This window comes from Aspergillus wentii, assembly GCF_001890725.1.
Source record: "Aspergillus wentii DTO 134E9 unplaced genomic scaffold ASPWEscaffold_9, whole genome shotgun sequence".
Classification (NCBI taxonomy): Eukaryota; Fungi; Ascomycota; class Eurotiomycetes; order Eurotiales; family Aspergillaceae; genus Aspergillus; species Aspergillus wentii.
The window spans coordinates 1,238,046-1,253,937 of record NW_024467840.1 but is presented as its reverse complement, the minus strand read 5'-3'; the positions used below and the strand labels follow the sequence as shown (position 1 = coordinate 1,253,937).

Genomic DNA, 15,892 nt, shown 5'->3' with positions numbered 1-15,892 from the left:
CCCACACCAACCCCCCCCCCCCAGTCAAAATCAATCCATCCATTCTACTGGCTCTCCACGTGCTGACTCCTCGTCCTTTGTACAGCAGTGCTAGCGACTGCTTTCTTCGCAACTTCCCCTGCGTCGTTGTTGTTGTTCGGCTTTGACGTTTCCTCCACCCTTTCATCCCTCAAAGTGACCTGTCGCAAGGCCCATTCATCTTACATACAGTACTACTAGTTACAAGTATTCTTACAACTATTTGGTTTTGGTTCCACAACGATTGCTCAAAGGGACGGAAGGGACACTCAAAGCACCGCCTCACCCGGTGGCTTTCCCACCACACCCCCCCCAGCCATTGAATCTCGTTGTCACGCCCTAACCCCCCCCCGTCGGCCGAACAGTGCCCCTAAACCGCACGTCATGAACCAAGACAGTTTCTCTTCTTTAAAATTCCGACGAACATCTAGCAGACTTTCCAAGGACTCTCCTAGCTTCAGCTCGCGCATTTTGAAGAGTCACCAGAGCAACACGTCATTGAAACGACACCCCTCCGCGCCCGTCTACCCACGTTCTTCAGCCAGTGGGAGTCGAGAGCATTCACGGACGAGATCTAACGCTTACGGTTCCTCTTCATCCTCGCTCGACCAGAGCAGCGCAGGTCCATCTCCAGTTGCTGGCAACGAATCCAACTACTTTCCCAGCGGTTACAATCCCGCCAAACCCCGGCCACCCCACCCCGGACGCTTCTCCCTCAACGAACAAAGCTCAGATGAAGTAGTCGGCGCCCCGTTTGAATCACGGGGCATGCTCAGTGCATTGGAAGAGACCACCGCAGAGTCTGACAGGCAATCCGACAGACAATCTCAACGGCTATCTTTCAGACAATCTTTTAAACCTCCCCCAACTTTACGCGCCCCCCACACCAGTCCCGATACTCGAGGGCTCAGACAATCTGCCAGCTTTACAGCGCTACAGAACCGAATGGATAACCTATTTCCTAGCCGGACCGAAAATGACAGGACGCCGAATACGAACCGGTATTCCGACGAGGGGAACGGCTCGAACCCAAAGCCCTCCTCGGGCTCGAGACGGAATAAGAAGAGCAGCTTTTCCTCCTTTGTCAACAGCATGCTTCCCTCTCCCCGAGGCATCAAGATATCCGCCCCTGAGAATCCGGTCCATGTAACTCATGTCGGTTACGATAACCAGACAGGCCAATTCACCGGCCTGCCCAAGGAATGGCAACGGCTACTGCAGGAAAATGGTATTTCGAAGAAGGAGCAGGAGGAGCACCCCCAGACCATGGTCGATATCATGAGATTCTACGAAAAGAATGCTCAAGGCGATGATGAAGTTTGGCACAAGTTTGACCATGCGTATGCTCACCATCAAACTGCCACAAGTCCGATCGTCCAACCGGTCGCTGCGACATCGTCATCCCAAGGCCAGCGAAGTGGTTCGCCCCCTGGAAGTCCCCGATTCCCGCAAAACCATGAAGGCAGTTTCGAAAACCCACGGGCGCCCCCTCCTATTCCTCGCGGGGCTCCGACAGGTCCCCAGGTTCCCCAGGCCATGTCTCCACCGCTGGGCGGCCTCATACCTAACCGAGCACCTCCCAAGCCCCCGACTCCAGCGAACATGACCCCGGCCAGGCCTCCCCCTCAGCCCCCTGTTTCAAACCAGTATACTGGTGTCCCAGCACGCCCTGCCCAGGAAGACTATGCCCCTCAATATGGAACGCCCCCTATCCCGGAAACCCAGCAATTCCCCTCCGAATCACAGCGGAGCAGATCGAACTCGAAGGCAAGTGTCTCAGGACCATGGTCCCCGCCGGTTTCTTCGCCGACCCAATACCAGCAACAGCAGGAGCAGGCAATGGTTGCCGCCCAACAAGCAATTGCAAGCAAGCAACTAGACCGGACTCGCAGTCAGCGTCAGCAGCCACAGCTGCAGCTGCAACCGCTGCAGCATCAGTCCCCTCGACCAGAACAAAAGCATCCCGCCCCTCCGCAACATGCTTCTCCCACTGCGGATCCCTCGGGATACCAGTCTCAAGACCCCCGCACTGCACCTGCTGCTCGACCTCGGCAACGGCCTCGCCAGAGCAATGCGATGGATATCAGATCGAGATTGCTTGCTATTTGCACACCTGGTGACCCAACCAAATTGTACTACAACCTTTGCAAAATCGGTCAAGGTGCATCGGGTGGTGTATTCACCGCATACCAGAATGGCACGAACAGCTGTGTTGCTATTAAGCAAATGAACTTGGACCTTCAGCCTAAAAAGGATCTCATCATCAATGAGATCCTTGTGATGAAGGACAGCAAGCACAAGAACATTGTCAATTTTCTGGATAGTTACCTTCATGGACTCGATCTTTGGGTCGTTATGGAATACATGGAGGGCGGCAGTCTCACTGATGTAGTCACATTTAACATCATGAGTGAAGGACAGATTGCAGCTGTTTGCAGAGAGGTAAGTTTCTGGATAAAAACAAACAAACTGGGCTTGGTGCTAACGGACATACATAGACTTTGAATGGATTGCAGCACCTTCACTCCAAAGGTGTCATCCACCGCGACATTAAATCTGATAACATCCTTCTCTCGATGGAGGGCAATATCAAATTGAGTAAGTCGCTTTCTATTCTTTATGTGTTGCATTTGCTAATATCTTGCAGCCGATTTTGGTTTCTGTGCACAGATCAACGATTCGCAGAACAAGCGGAACACCATGGTCGGAACGCCATACTGGATGGCCCCGGAGGTCGTCACCAGGAAGGAGTATGGCCGCAAGGTTGATATCTGGAGTTTGGGCATTATGGCAATCGAGATGATTGAGGGTGAACCCCCTTATCTCACAGAGTCTCCTCTGCGGGCACTCTACTTGATCGCTACGAATGGAACCCCTACTATCAAGGACGAGCATAACCTCTCCCCGGTATTCAGGGACTTCCTCCACCTTGCACTGAAAGTAGATCCTGAAAAGAGAGCCTCAGCCCATGACCTATTGAAGGTACGTTTTGATAACCTCATCCATTGACTCTCCGTTGTTTTACTAACTCTTCTTATTAGCATCCATTCATGACCCTCTGCGCACCGCTCTCCCACCTGTCGCCTCTTGTCAAGGCTGCTCGGGTTAGCAGAGCACAAGAAAAGGCTCAGAAGGGAGGTGCTTAGATTCTACACTCAGCTTTCTTTCTATATTCGTCGATGTCTTCTGTCTTCTCACTCAGATACCCATTATCCCTGATGTTTTCATTCACCGGGCCGAGGCACCTTTTATTCCCTCATACGCCTCTTTTACAGCTCAAGGTCATAGATGGTATTGACTTTGACGGCTTTTTATCCACACTTTTTTTCGATTTCTACCATCTTTTGGCCTGTGGACCTCTGGGTCGTTTTATATGATGCCCAATATATCCTTCTTTGTTTAACTCTTCTTCCCCATATTCCGTTCCCTTGATCCTATATCATATTACCTTAGACATTATGGGAGATGACTGTACATGTTATGAAGGGGATCCCCATGTTTGTTGCCATGTTTGTTTTTGATTTGTTCGTATGATCTGTTTACTGTCATGAGGCCAGAGATCAAGCCTAGGAAGGCATTATTCGAATAATGAACGAACCACCATGCCAAAAGCGTTTTGTATCTTTCTCGCAGCTATTATCTTGCACCTTTCAGGTTTATCCAAGCTGTTATACCCAGCCGACTTGACGCTATAATTCGTTCATCATTTATAAACAAAGACACCTATTTACTGACAACTCTCCCTTTGAGGAGATGGGATTGTATCTGAAGATCGTGGTTGAAAAATTTTTTTTTTCTCGATTTTGGCATGTCTGTCTAGATGAATCGGCAATAGGGCGTTTCTTTATTTCTCCCAGTGATATATTTGCCTCTGGTCATAAATACCAACAATAGAACTGCGGGTCATTGTTCCATCGAATTCATAATCTATTATACTACTGGTGACTATTTAATTGTTCTTTTTACCATACCAGGTAGGCTCTTCGTTATCCATCGAGGCTGTAGAGGCAGCAAATACAGCAGCCTATCGAAGTGGATTAGATCTGAATGGCCCCATCAAGGCAGAAACTAAACCGACAATTTTTTTTTTTTTTTAAAAAAAAATCTATATTAAGCATCTTACCCCAAACCTCTCTTCTTGCAAGAATCAAATAAAACCAAACTAAATCCCACGGCTGATTGATCGGCTGAGCACATCGTCATAGGTGCCTTGTGTTGCCCCCCTCGCTTACTGTCCTCCAGCACCGCCCAGTCAGCGTCAAGAGCGGCTGCTCTCCGCCTCCGCGAACCGTCATCTGCTTTGCATCAGGTTGCAGCCCATTTTTGCTTGAACGCCCATCATCTTCTCATCTCCCAGGAGGACTTCTTTTCCCATTTTTGCTTTTTGCTATCTCGAACTGCCGATTCCTTATTCCTGAGCTTACTCCGTTTGTTCGACGATCTCTGAACACCAGCGCACCCAATTCAAAACAGCGTATCAACTTTCGATACCCGGACATTCGTCACCGAGCGCATCCCCGCATTGGGTGTTTGTTTCATTAACCCAAGAACGAGCTGAATCGGTTTTGCGAAATAACGACCTGGAATTTTCACTGCGAGCTTTCTACCGAGTTTGTCTGCGTCAAGGATAAAAACCGGAAGGTGTGATTTGGTTTAGTTTTACGGTGATTCAGGGGATCTTGGACGGTTCCGGTACAACAGCTATTATATCAAGTCGGAGATTGTGTTAGGAAATACATATCGGCGATGTTTCGCGCACAGCAGAACGCTTTTGACGATGCAGTCGGTACGTTCTGATTATCGCCTTGTTCATATTCTCAATATCTGTCTTGCGGTGAACGGTTTCCATAATGAGGAAGCTTGTTGGGGGCCGGCCGCGAGGCGGGATGATTTGAGGTGGACCGTTTCTATTTACAGATTTGCTGACTTGTTTGTCTCTTTCTCTTATAGCCAAGGCGACAGATGAGAACTTGACCTCCGAGAACTGGGAGTACATTCTTGTATGGAAATAGAATATTCGGTCTGAATTATGGGAGTGGAGGAGCTGACGTTCTCTGTGGTTGATAGGATGTTTGTGATAAGGTATCGGCTGAAGAGTCGGGGTAGGTTCCCCGCGCTTCTGGAGCTGGGATTTTGTCAAATTGATGCTGATATGGGTCTTGATATAGTGCGAAGGATGCGGTTGCTGCTTTGATTAAGAGACTGGCGCACCGGAATGCCAATGTCCAGTTGTATACTTTGGAGGTTTGTTTCTTTCCACTCAGAGATTGTCGCCGTTCATTTTTCATACTAATCTTATAATTTTCTAGCTCGCCAACTCTCTGGCGCAGAACTGTGGCCCCAAGATCCATCGGGAGTTGGCATCAAGAAGTTTCACAGATGCTCTCCTTCGACTAGCCGGTGATCGGGTAAGCAAGCCCGGTGTTGCATGTGATATGGGATACTGACAATGTGCATTAGAACACCCACCAACAAGTAAAGGCAAAGATCCTAGAGAGCATGCAGGAATGGACGCAGATGTTCTCTAGCAACCCGGACTTTGGTATTATGGAGCAAGCATACATGAAATTAAAGACACAAAGTAAGCCATTTCTTGATGTGTTTTCTGCGGATATAGACTTATGCTCTCGCAGATCCCAACCTTCAGCCACCGTCGAAACCTGGCAAAAGCGAAATTACCGAAAGTGATCGCCAGAAGGAGGAAGAGGAATTACAGATGGCCTTGGCCCTTTCCATACGTGATAAAGCTACAATCTCCGAACAACCAAAGGCCGAATCTAGCACAGCAAACGTCGCTGCTACCCCCGCTAGCCAGCCAGCACAACCCGCACCATCTGGACCGGTTCCTTCGGGAACATCCGCTGCCACTGTTTCCCGCGTGAGGGCACTGTTCGACTTTCAGCCTTCGGAGCCTGGAGAACTGCAGTTCCGCAAAGGTGATATTATCGCAGTGCTCGAATCCGTGTACAAGGATTGGTGGAAGGGCTCACTGAGAGGTCAAACTGGAATTTTCCCCCTCAACTATGTGGAAAAACTTCCTGACCCTACTGCCGACGAGCTGCAACGAGAGGCCCAGATGGAAGGAGAGGTGTTTGGCCAGATCAAGAACGTCGAGAAGCTGTTGACACTCCTGAGCACTCGTAGCTCAGAGCCCAGCGTTCAAGATAATGAGGAAATCACCAACTTGTACCACTCGACTCTGGCCATTAGGCCCAAGCTGATCGAGCTGATCGGGAAATATTCACAGAAGAAGGGTATGCTGCCCAATCATTCTGTTCTTGAATCGTGACTTACACTTTCTAGATGAGTTCACCCAACTCAATGAGAAATTCATCAAGGCCCGAAGAGATTACGAAACCCTTTTGGAGGCTTCCATGTCGCACCCTGCGCAGCCTACATATGGCAGACCTGGTCAGCCCCAATTTGGATACCCTCCTCCTCTTGGGTATCCTGGTGCTCAGCCTGATCAGCGGTACTTTAGTCCGCGCCCTCAAGGTTCGTATGAGCAGACCCTTTCAAAAGAGGCAATTCTGACAAGATGCAATAGAGAGCCAGCCCCTTCAGCCTAGTGTCGCCCCATACGCGCAAAACCCGTACCCCCCAACCTCCCAATCCCCCGACCCGCGCAACCGCACACCTTCCGCCGGGCCACCTTTCCAACAGCAGCAGGCGGCAGAATCTTACCAGCCTGTGCATCATCGTCCTCAGTCAACATATGACCACCCGCAAGAACTAGGAACATCTGTTTATGACTCCCCTGTCGAACGCCCTGCCGCAAGTCAACGGCTTCCGTACCCGGCAGCACAAGTTCCACCAGCCGTTCACCAGCAGTTCCAGCAGCAACAACAACAACAGGATTACTCCCCCTCTGTTTACTCACCGGAAGATGCAGCGGGACAGTCGCAGCCTCCCTATCCTTCAACCCCAGCCACTCATCAAGCACCGCCATTGCATTCACCTCCCCCAGTTCCCGGTGCAGGATCAGCCCCCACACCATATGCATCTTTGACACCTGGTGTCCCTAGTAGCGAATACCAGGCTTACCAGCCTCCCAGCTCCAACCCAGCTTCGTTTTACCGATAGTTTCTCAATCTTCAGTTTTCAGTTAATGAATGTTTATCTAAATAAGGATAACTTCTAAGTTACCGCCTAATTCTCCCTCATTTGATTCTGAGAGCTTGGCAGATAACAAATGGAAACATGGATATCTCGCGTGGTTGACATGTGATGAACCTGGGAGGATGTATTCTTTTTGCTGTTCTCTTAGCCCCGTTGTTGAACTTTTGGCAGCGAGTTCCGTTTTATATCACTTATTTCTGTCCTGTATCTAGCTGGAAAACAAGGATCAATTTGAACTCCCACATGCCTATAATTACATCGCATACTTATCTATTGTATTTCGATTTCCTCAAGCGACATACACGGATTTGTGATTATCTACATGCGTTAGTAATCCATCATTGCTCTGGTTGATCGTCGGTAGAATGACTCGAACCAAAGAAAGCAGACAGGCATAAACCTGCTTACTTCTAAAGGGGAGTGCTTCTGCCACGCCCCTATCGATCCAGATACACCCTTCCTATTTAGGCTTAGTACATGGTTATATAGGAAGGATAATTACATGATTATTAATTAAATAGTTCATAAAATGCTTGATTGATTGGATTCATACACATTGAACGCTGAATCGGACGCTTGATTGAACATCTGCATAAATACTTGATTAGATGGCAAGAAATAAATGGGAAGGGCGGTGACTTTAGGATAGGTACCCTTTTACTATACCCTGATCTCTGTTCTCAGGTATATACTAAGCCTACTTAGAAGGGGCGTATCTGGATCGATAGGGGCGTGGCAGGAGTACTCCCCTTATTCTAAAAGAGGATGGTATGACTTGTATCACAGTGTGACAGTCCGCAGAAACCCAGTCAGATCCATCAAGAAGCATCAGTTAATACTTCTCTATTATGTCTGAACTACTCCTACGCGCTTGCTGCTGCTTCTTATCCCCATTGAACTACAAGGCAGAACCAGTCTTGCCTGAAACCATTGGCAGACCGGTTTCAAAAGTCCAATAGCAGTCATCTCCGTATCCCTGCGCGAATCTCTCCACATCGACGACAGCATCCCACGCCGCCAACGTCCTCCTATAACTTTCCTCTTCTTCATCGCACTCATGCCGCAGAACAGACCTCAGCACATCTAACAGTTCCCTCCGCCACTCAGGCTGGTGCCCCCCACACAGCCGTGCCGCGACGTACTCATAGTACGCGGGCATGATGTTGGCCATCTCCCAGTCCAGGAAACCTGTCACCGCGAGCGTGCTGGGGTCCACGAGGATGTTCCGGTCAGACAGGTCCCCATGCGAGAGGACAGGACGGTCCCAACCATCTGTGCCGGTGGTGCCACGCTGTACTTGCTCGAGGGCGGCTACACGTTCCGCGTCCGGGGCCGTGTCAGAGGCGTGTAGCGCGCGGATGCGCGAGTCGTCCCACTCTGAGCGAGAGGAGCAACATGCGTGCGTCTCCGTGCGAAATTCAGAGAAGAGGAGGTACGGCTGCCGCGGGGGCCGGCCGTAGTAAGAGAAGTTGTGCGTACGCATACGCACGATGAGACGGCAGAGCTCCTCCTTGATGGTCTGGCGCTGCGGAGGGGTGAGTGAGGGCCAGAGCTCAACTAGCGGTGTGCCCGGCAGGTGAGTGAGTATGAGGCCCTGTTGGGGGCGGTTGGGCGTCGAGGTTATTGTGACGACGCGAATGACGCGTGGAACACAGGGACCCAGAATGGAATAAGCGAGCGCGGTCATTTCACCTTCGCCATCCTCAGCACCCAGCTTGAGGAGGGTAGAGGGAGAATGGATGAGAAACCGGCGTCCAAGGTTTGGAACAGTCGGCCCTGAGAACGGAGGGAGGCTGGAGAGAGCAGCCCAGCTCTCCCGGGGAAGCTGCTCTGGCTCCTGAGAGCTCTCATCGTGTAGTGTCATGATGAGCGGCGATGCGTAGAGAGCAGTCCAGAGTATCAGGCGATCTTGAGGTTTTACTTGATCAAGTAACCTGGCGCTAAAGTGAGGAGGATGATCGATTGAAGATATCTATGCGACCCCTGTCTCGGTCGACAGTTAATCCCGGCCGGTTGATAGATGTCTGGACGCTACTCCTAGGGTTCTTTCATGACTTTTTACCAAGTTATAAGTATATCCAGAATCTATATCTCTTCATTTAATAATCTTTAACTTACCTAACCATGCTTTCCCGTCTGATAAACGCATTCACCCGTCCACCGCTCCTGCGCTCCTTGTCATTGGCAAGTTTGGTACCACAATCCACGCTCTTCATCTCGTTCCCGAGAACGGCACTATTGAACGCTTCGGCCGCGCATCCCCATCTTCCACCTTCCGCCGCGGCGGAGCCACAGAGCAGGCGCGCGAGCAGATTGGCACAGTCACGCTTCATGTTGGAGATGGCGAGACTGCCGAAAGCTTCCTTGACGACGTTGAGATACGAATCCATTAGCTACGGAATGATTCTCTGGGCTTAAGCCCAGCGCAGCTACAGATGTGCAGTGCTGATGTGACTCGGCTAGTGCACGATGTCCTTCAGCCTGCGGCACTTGATGCAATCCATGAAAGAGAAGGGCGAGATCGCTCTATGAACGCAACACAGACATACCCTGTTTTTATTGTTTACATTAAACGCTCAAGAGCAGGGGGACTCCTGACTGCTGAGCTGACGAGCTTTCCTTCATAAGTTGTTTCATATGGCTTGACTGGCATTCAAGGACAGTAGAAAGAGTGACAGATTGCTGATAATTGTGGACGTTGATGTAGGTATAGTATGACGTCCTGGCGGAGCCATGTGACCCTATCTATTCGGTACCTTGATATGGGGTATGAGGACAGACTAAATAAGTATACCTTAATATATATGTATTAGAATTATGTATTAGAATAAAAACCCCAGAGAGCCTTTCTAGCTTATTTAAGTAGTGTTAATTTGCCAGTTATTCACTACCTCCACCAATTGAGATGGGCGCGTATGACAAGTCTTTGCAAGTTACATAGCACACAGTATATCGAAATGTTAACAACAGAGAATAAATTAAGAAATAGACATAGTGCCCGAGTGGTTAAGGGGATAGACTTGAATTAATCTCTGTGAGAATTTGATATCTATTAGCTTCGGCTTCGCATGTTCGAATCATGTCTATGTCGTTTCGTCTTCTTCTTCTATTTTTTATATAACTAATATATGGTTATGAGTGACTATTGAATTATAGTTCATTTCTATCCAAGTTGTTTTGAATACCTGGTGGCCATTGTCCTCAATCAATATACGCGCCACCCACAAGTATTTCATCTCAGGAAATATATTTAGGCAGTTGTTATTGACACGACATGATTCACTATTCACACCACATCCTCCTTACCGCCTTCCTATACTATCTCGCTGCCATGATATCTTCCTCAAGCACCATTTCAATTAGGGTATCTAGGTGGCTCGGGGTTGGGGTATTAGGTAGAATTAGAGTACTTCGTAGGTTATGGAGGTTTTTTTTTTCTTTCATATGAGGGTGAGGGTTAGAGGTAAATAGAGTATATTCACTAACGTCATGCTGCCATAGTTGAACTAGTTTAACCTAAAGGGGGTTAGTATGTGGTGTAAATAACAAACCATGTCGTGTCAATAACAACCACCAAAATCTATTAATGTTGGTTGAAGGTGTAAGAATTGCCTTGGTCATTTAATTGTCTCTTTATCATAGACACCTTCCAGTATGTCTACAATCGAGTTCACCTTGTGGGGGGATAGGTCGCTATTTGATGATGTTGGATAACTACATCACCACTATTGACATGGAATGTGAGATGAGCACCTGGGTCATCATGTTGTGCCTTTCTGGCCTAGGTTTGAGGATGCTTTGATCCGGCTGGTTTATGTTCTGCCTTGAAAATAGCGCCGGTAACAGACTTTTCAAGATATAGATAGATCTTGTAAATTTTGTGGAAGATAAATGGTGAACTGATTTTCGTTCATAAGCTCAGTTGCTGTCTTTAGTTCACTTGATATGACGTCGATTTCAAAGACACCGTTTGGGCCATTCAGGGAGATGTCAGTAGACTCGTCGATTTCATTAGAATTGAATTCCCGGGAAACTTGACCAAGGCCATTTCAACTTGTAAAGATCAACCTCGAAGTCATCTATCTCATGCTGCTGTGTCAACAGTTCTGGGTCAGGCTTCAGATCGAGGGCTTTGGCAGTGGGTGCTATTTGAACTGTGTCTTTCACTGTAAACCGTTTTTGGTTCAGTTCAGTCAACAGGCTGTTTTCTTGCAGGTCGAACAAGTCAGCCCTGAGATAGTTGTACATAGTTGTACTAGTCGACGATCCTCGAAACGTGGTCGGGGCCTCCACCTTCTCACGTGATGACGTGTCGGCACCTCATCTACTGCCGTTCTTGAAGACGGTGAAGACAACCTCACCATTCGCATTCTTGCCGCATTCTGTTAGTTTATGCCGGACCACAGATAGATATAGTCACTACCAACAGTTGGATCGGATCCCCCATTTCTCAAACCTCGTACTCGGCCGCTGAAAGCTGGTCCCTCTCACAGCTTCCCCGCAATCGCGTCCTCGCCGAACGATGCCCGATTTCACTTTGTTATCGTATGGTCAACGCCGTCTCACTCGTTAGAAATACGCACGATTCTGTATACATAACAGTTCTAAAACCCTGGGAACCCGTGGGCCCTGCCCAGGTGGGCTACCGAGGCCATGGAGGCCGATTGGGATGAGTTGTTGCGCATCCCGGTGCCTGCGCCCAACTCACACTCCCTGCCAACAATCGGGACGACCGTTGCATTCGATGATGTGATGGAACTGCTATGGGTAGGAAACGAATTTGTGAGTTCGGAGATCGATCCACCGCTGCAAAAATATAGGGGAAAAACAAAATTCGGAATGCTAATTGGCGATTGGTATGATTTGTGTTTAGGGCCGGATTACGTCTTTCTACGGACCCGAATTGCAACGGTATACCTCTGTCCGGGCACATCCTGCTTCTGAGGGGGCTGTACGACAGATTATATTTCATGAACGAGGGGTGATCTCGTTGTCTTCGAAGAGCGTGCATATGATAACTCGACGGGGTTTGACGCAATGGCACATCGCGCATGAGGAAATGACGGATCTCCGCTGCATGAGTTTCACCGCACAACTTAATCGGATTATTGTTGCGGGATGCCAGAGGGCGATGTTCACGATTGATATTGACAAGGGGACAATAGTCGATAAGCTGCCGACGGAGTTCAACTATACTTTAATGAAGAAGAGCCGGTACCTGTGTGGTGCGACGGACACTGGGTCGGTTAATGCGCTGAGCTTGTTGGATTTCCGCGTCGTCAAAAGTTTCAAGGCACACGGAACGGCGATTAATGATATGGATGCCCAGAATGATCTTTTGGTTACCTGTGGATTCTCGGCCAGGCACTTGGGATCTCCAATTGTGGACCCGTTGGCCAATGTGTACGATCTGAAGACACTCTCGCCGTTACCTCCTATACCTTTCCATGCTGGTGCCGCATATGTGCGCATGCACCCTAAGCTGCATACGACTAGTTTTGTGGCGTCCCAGACCGGGCAACTTCAAGTGGTGGACCTGATGAACCCGAATGCGATCAATCTTCGCCAGGCCAATGTTTCTTTCATGCTTGGGATTGACATCTCGCCATCGGGAGAAGCCTTGGCAATTAACGATGCTGAGTGCTCTATCCATCTCTGGGGATCACCTGCAAAAGTCCATTTCAACGAAATGAGCAAAGAGACCGAGTTTGCAGATGTCACACCGCGAGCCCCTCCCCTGGATTGGTCCCTCGACACACCGTTGAATATGATCGGTATGCCGTATTACCATGATCGCCTTTTATCCGCATGGCCAAGTCACCTCGTCTTTGAGATTGGCAGTCCACCAGCCCCCATTGACCCAGCCCTTATTCCTTATCTTCGTGTCGCTGAGATGGGACACTATGCACCGAATCCGAAGAAAACTAAACGATACCAAATTGAAAATACCCGGGCACTATCCACAGCAGAACCGGCTCTTATCGCACCCAAGTTTTTGAGTGAGAAGGCGCGGGATCAGAGCAAGGCAATATCTGACGGCTCTGTTGGTGATACGGCTGACGCACTTGCTGGGACAAAGCTCAATGGAGAAGCTGAAGATGACCCTCTTCTCAAATACAGCAATGTCGAAATCAAGTATAGCAGATTTGGTGTGGATGATTTCGACTTTAGGTATGATTGCATTACGCCCTAACCTTTTGCTGAACGGATTTGCTCATATTATGAAACAGATTCTATAACCAGACAGCATTCTCTGGCCTAGAGACGCATATTGCAAACTCCTTCACCAACTCTCTTCTTCAACTACTCAAATTTATCCCATTCGTGCGAAACTTGGCACTCCAGCATGCTGCAGGTCCTTGTATCTTCGAGAATTGCCTTCTCTGTGAACTGGGTTATCTTTTCGATATGCTCGACAAGGCCAATGGCCAAAATTGCCAGGCTACAAACTTGTTGAAAACTTTCAGCAGCTTCCGTGAAGCTTCAAATCTGGGCCTTTTTGAAGAGAATCTGACTACTAAATCACTGTCTAGCGCCATTCAAGCCGTCAACAGGTTTTTCATGGGCCAGATTGCCCACGATTTCCGCGTGATCTTGCCAGGCTCGGACGATCTCGAACAGCGATTAGCAACCATTGCTTCTGAGTCTATTCGGTGCATATTCTGCCAGAATGAGATTGTCAGACCTGGGAATTCGCTTGTCAATGAACTAATCTACCCCGCCATTGACATAAAACAAGCCCGAAGAAACCCAGCTTTCCGATTCTCGAGTATTCTGAGAGCAAGTATTGAGCGAGAGACCCAAAACAGAGGCTGGTGTAATTACTGCCGCCGCTACCAGCAAGTGGCAATCAGGAAGACGATACACCGTATGCCTCTCGTCTTGATGCTTAATGCGGCGCTGAGCAACCCACTTTGCCGAAGACTTTGGACGATACCTGGCTGGCTTCCTGAACAAGTTGGAGTTCTTGTCGATGGTGCTCAAGTTCTGTGTTTTGAAGGAGAGGAGCTTAATCTACGGATTCAAAGTAACACGCCAGGCCTCATTGTTTATGAATTGGTTGGTCTGGTTTCGGAAATCGACATCCCTGAGCACCAGAAGCCGCATCTGGTGTCGTTTATCAATGTCTCTATCTCTGCTCGTGAGCCGGAAGCTAGAAATAGATGGCATCTTTTCAATGACTTCTTAGTCACAGAGGTGGACAAAGATGAAGCACTGAGATTTAGTCAGCCGTGGAAGATACCATGCGTGTTGGCGTATCAAGCGAAGGAAGGCCGCCATGGCGTTGACGACTCATGGAAGGATCTCCTTGATACCACGCTCTTGTTCCGCGAGTGGTCTCTAAAGTAAGTGATGGCGCGAGACTTGGTAATGGTACGTTACTAATTATGTGTTTACAGTGGTGCTCGTCCCATCGATTCATGTCATACCCTCACCGAAAAGGAAAAGCCAACCTGTGATACCCCCGTTGCTCTCGACACGGAATTTGTTGACCTCGAAAAGGCTGAGATCGATGTGAAAGCCGATGGCTCGCAGGAGATTGTTAGGCCCAATAAGAGTGGTCTTGCTCGAGTCTCTGTTCTTCGAGGCTCCGGAGAGGAAGAAGGGAAACCTTTCATCGATGATTACATTACCATTAAAGAGCCAATTGTGGACTATGTCACGCAATACTCTGGTATCAAGCCTGGTGACTTGGACGCGAGAACCAGTCCGCATAATCTAGTCCCACTCAAAGTTGCGTACAAGAAGCTTTGGCTTCTTCTCAATTTGGGGTGCATTTTCGTCGGACATGGCCTGGCCTCTGACTTTCGCAAGATTAACATCCAGGTTCCCAAGAGCCAAACCGTGGATACTCAGTATCTCTTTTTCTATCCCGGCAAGAGTCGGCGTTTGAGTCTTCGATATCTTGCCTGGGCTGTATTCAAGGAATACATCCAGGAAGAACCAGTCGACAACACACAAGGTCACGACTCCATTGAAGATGCGCGTATGGCCCTGCGTCTTTGGAAAAAGTTCCAGGAGTACGAAGACGCTGGTATTGTTGGTCAAATGCTGGAAGAGATTTTCCGTGAAGGATCCAAACTAGGATTCAGACCTCCTGCTCGGAACGGTACTGCAACGGTTCTTTCTCGGCCTGGAACCGCAGTGACGATGCAGAACTCCCCAAGCGGTCGTAATACCCCCAGCGCCCCTGAGCCAAGCGGAAATGGCCCTGCCAGTGCACCTACGACGCCTAGACAGGGCTTCAGACGCTCGATTGCGCTGACTCCAAGCAATGGCAGTTTCGCCGGGCCGGGAACGGGGGATTTCTTCAGTGGTAGTCCGCTCAGGTAGTTTATAAGTGATTTTTTTCGTTATGTGCATTGGGAATGATTGAACTTTTGATGACTTTCATGATAGTACGTACATGGCATGGTATGCGATGGAAGTCGCTTTTGATGATATATTGTACCTACCAGTCCTTCTTGAGCTGTCTGTAGCAGATTTGGGTTCGCTGCAGTTTACTCGAGTTATCTTGATAGAAATATGACTTCTCTACCTTCAATATCGTATGGCCTATCTAACGTGGCGGTATATAATGCTTGATAATAGTGACATGGATTCCCAGACGACAGCCGGAAGTGGAGAATGACGTGGTGAGCCCAAGTCGACCTCCACTCTCACAACAACCCAGATTCACCCCTCTTCCGCCCGCGCCTCTCTCCCCGCTGCCAGTGAAGGATTCTCCTGCTTCAACTTCCATTTACTCGAAGAG

General features: G+C 48.9%; 7 protein-coding genes and 1 non-coding gene across 8 annotated transcripts; 6 read left to right on the top strand and 2 right to left on the bottom strand.

The window, feature by feature from the left end:
- Positions 1-402: 402 nt before the first annotated feature.
- pakA (mitogen-activated protein kinase kinase kinase kinase STE20) lies at positions 403-3,164 on the top strand (the record flags this gene model as incomplete). Its single annotated transcript, XM_040831627.1, has 4 exons — positions 403-2,460; positions 2,517-2,616; positions 2,666-3,000; positions 3,060-3,164. 4 exons carry the CDS (start codon positions 403-405, stop codon positions 3,162-3,164), a joined length of 2,598 nt encoding a protein of 865 aa, XP_040684242.1.
- Positions 3,165-4,764: 1,600 nt separating this feature from the next.
- On the top strand, positions 4,765-7,101 carry ASPWEDRAFT_177216 (ESCRT-0 subunit protein HSE1; the record flags this gene model as incomplete). Its single annotated transcript, XM_040831626.1, has 9 exons — positions 4,765-4,804; positions 4,969-5,018; positions 5,086-5,120; positions 5,187-5,262; positions 5,328-5,426; positions 5,479-5,599; positions 5,652-6,272; positions 6,322-6,513; positions 6,566-7,101. 9 exons carry the CDS (start codon positions 4,765-4,767, stop codon positions 7,099-7,101), a joined length of 1,770 nt encoding a protein of 589 aa, XP_040684241.1.
- A 32-nt stretch (positions 7,102-7,133) lies between these two features.
- Positions 7,134-7,585, top strand: ASPWEDRAFT_717949 (uncharacterized protein). The gene has a single exon (XM_040839200.1). It carries the CDS (start codon positions 7,246-7,248, stop codon positions 7,489-7,491), a length of 246 nt encoding a protein of 81 aa, XP_040684240.1. The 5' UTR covers positions 7,134-7,245; the 3' UTR covers positions 7,492-7,585.
- A 122-nt stretch (positions 7,586-7,707) lies between these two features.
- Positions 7,708-9,174, bottom strand: ASPWEDRAFT_46170 (phosphotransferase family protein). The gene has a single exon (XM_040836711.1). The coding sequence runs from the start codon at positions 8,999-9,001 to the stop codon at positions 8,036-8,038; it is 966 nt and encodes a 321-aa protein (XP_040684239.1). The 5' UTR covers positions 9,002-9,174; the 3' UTR covers positions 7,708-8,035.
- Positions 9,137-9,527, bottom strand: ASPWEDRAFT_177214 (uncharacterized protein; the record flags this gene model as incomplete). The annotated part of the gene is made up of 2 exons (XM_040831625.1): positions 9,137-9,191; positions 9,256-9,527. The coding sequence occupies 2 exons, from the start codon at positions 9,525-9,527 to the stop codon at positions 9,137-9,139; spliced, it is 327 nt and encodes a 108-aa protein (XP_040684238.1).
- On the top strand, positions 9,477-9,786 carry ASPWEDRAFT_46169 (uncharacterized protein). Its single transcript, XM_040836710.1, has one exon. The coding sequence runs from the start codon at positions 9,573-9,575 to the stop codon at positions 9,762-9,764; it is 192 nt and encodes a 63-aa protein (XP_040684237.1). The 5' UTR covers positions 9,477-9,572; the 3' UTR covers positions 9,765-9,786.
- Positions 9,787-10,125: 339 nt separating this feature from the next.
- On the top strand, positions 10,126-10,228 carry ASPWEDRAFT_t204. Its single transcript has one exon. It is a non-coding gene; the product is annotated as a tRNA-Ser (tRNA).
- A 1,273-nt stretch (positions 10,229-11,501) lies between these two features.
- pan2n2 (poly(A)-specific ribonuclease) lies at positions 11,502-15,680 on the top strand. The gene is made up of 4 exons (XM_040829895.1): positions 11,502-11,919; positions 12,011-13,308; positions 13,368-14,483; positions 14,538-15,680. The coding sequence occupies exons 1-4, from the start codon at positions 11,791-11,793 to the stop codon at positions 15,469-15,471; spliced, it is 3,477 nt and encodes a 1,158-aa protein (XP_040684236.1). The 5' UTR covers positions 11,502-11,790; the 3' UTR covers positions 15,472-15,680.
- Positions 15,681-15,892: the final 212 nt, after the last annotated feature.

Coding starts and splice junctions, on each gene's coding strand:
- ASPWEDRAFT_717949 (XM_040839200.1), top strand. CDS start 7,246: ATGAACCTGGGAGGATGTATTCTTTTTGCTGTTCTCTTAGCCCCGTTG.
- ASPWEDRAFT_46170 (XM_040836711.1), bottom strand. CDS start 9,001: ATGACACTACACGATGAGAGCTCTCAGGAGCCAGAGCAGCTTCCCCGG.
- ASPWEDRAFT_46169 (XM_040836710.1), top strand. CDS start 9,573: ATGTGCAGTGCTGATGTGACTCGGCTAGTGCACGATGTCCTTCAGCCT.
- pan2n2 (XM_040829895.1), top strand. CDS start 11,791: ATGGAGGCCGATTGGGATGAGTTGTTGCGCATCCCGGTGCCTGCGCCC. Junction 13,309..13,367: donor GTGGATGATTTCGACTTTAG/GTATGATTGCAT, acceptor ATTATGAAACAG/ATTCTATAACCAGACAGCAT. Junction 14,484..14,537: donor TTCCGCGAGTGGTCTCTAAA/GTAAGTGATGGC, acceptor ATGTGTTTACAG/TGGTGCTCGTCCCATCGATT.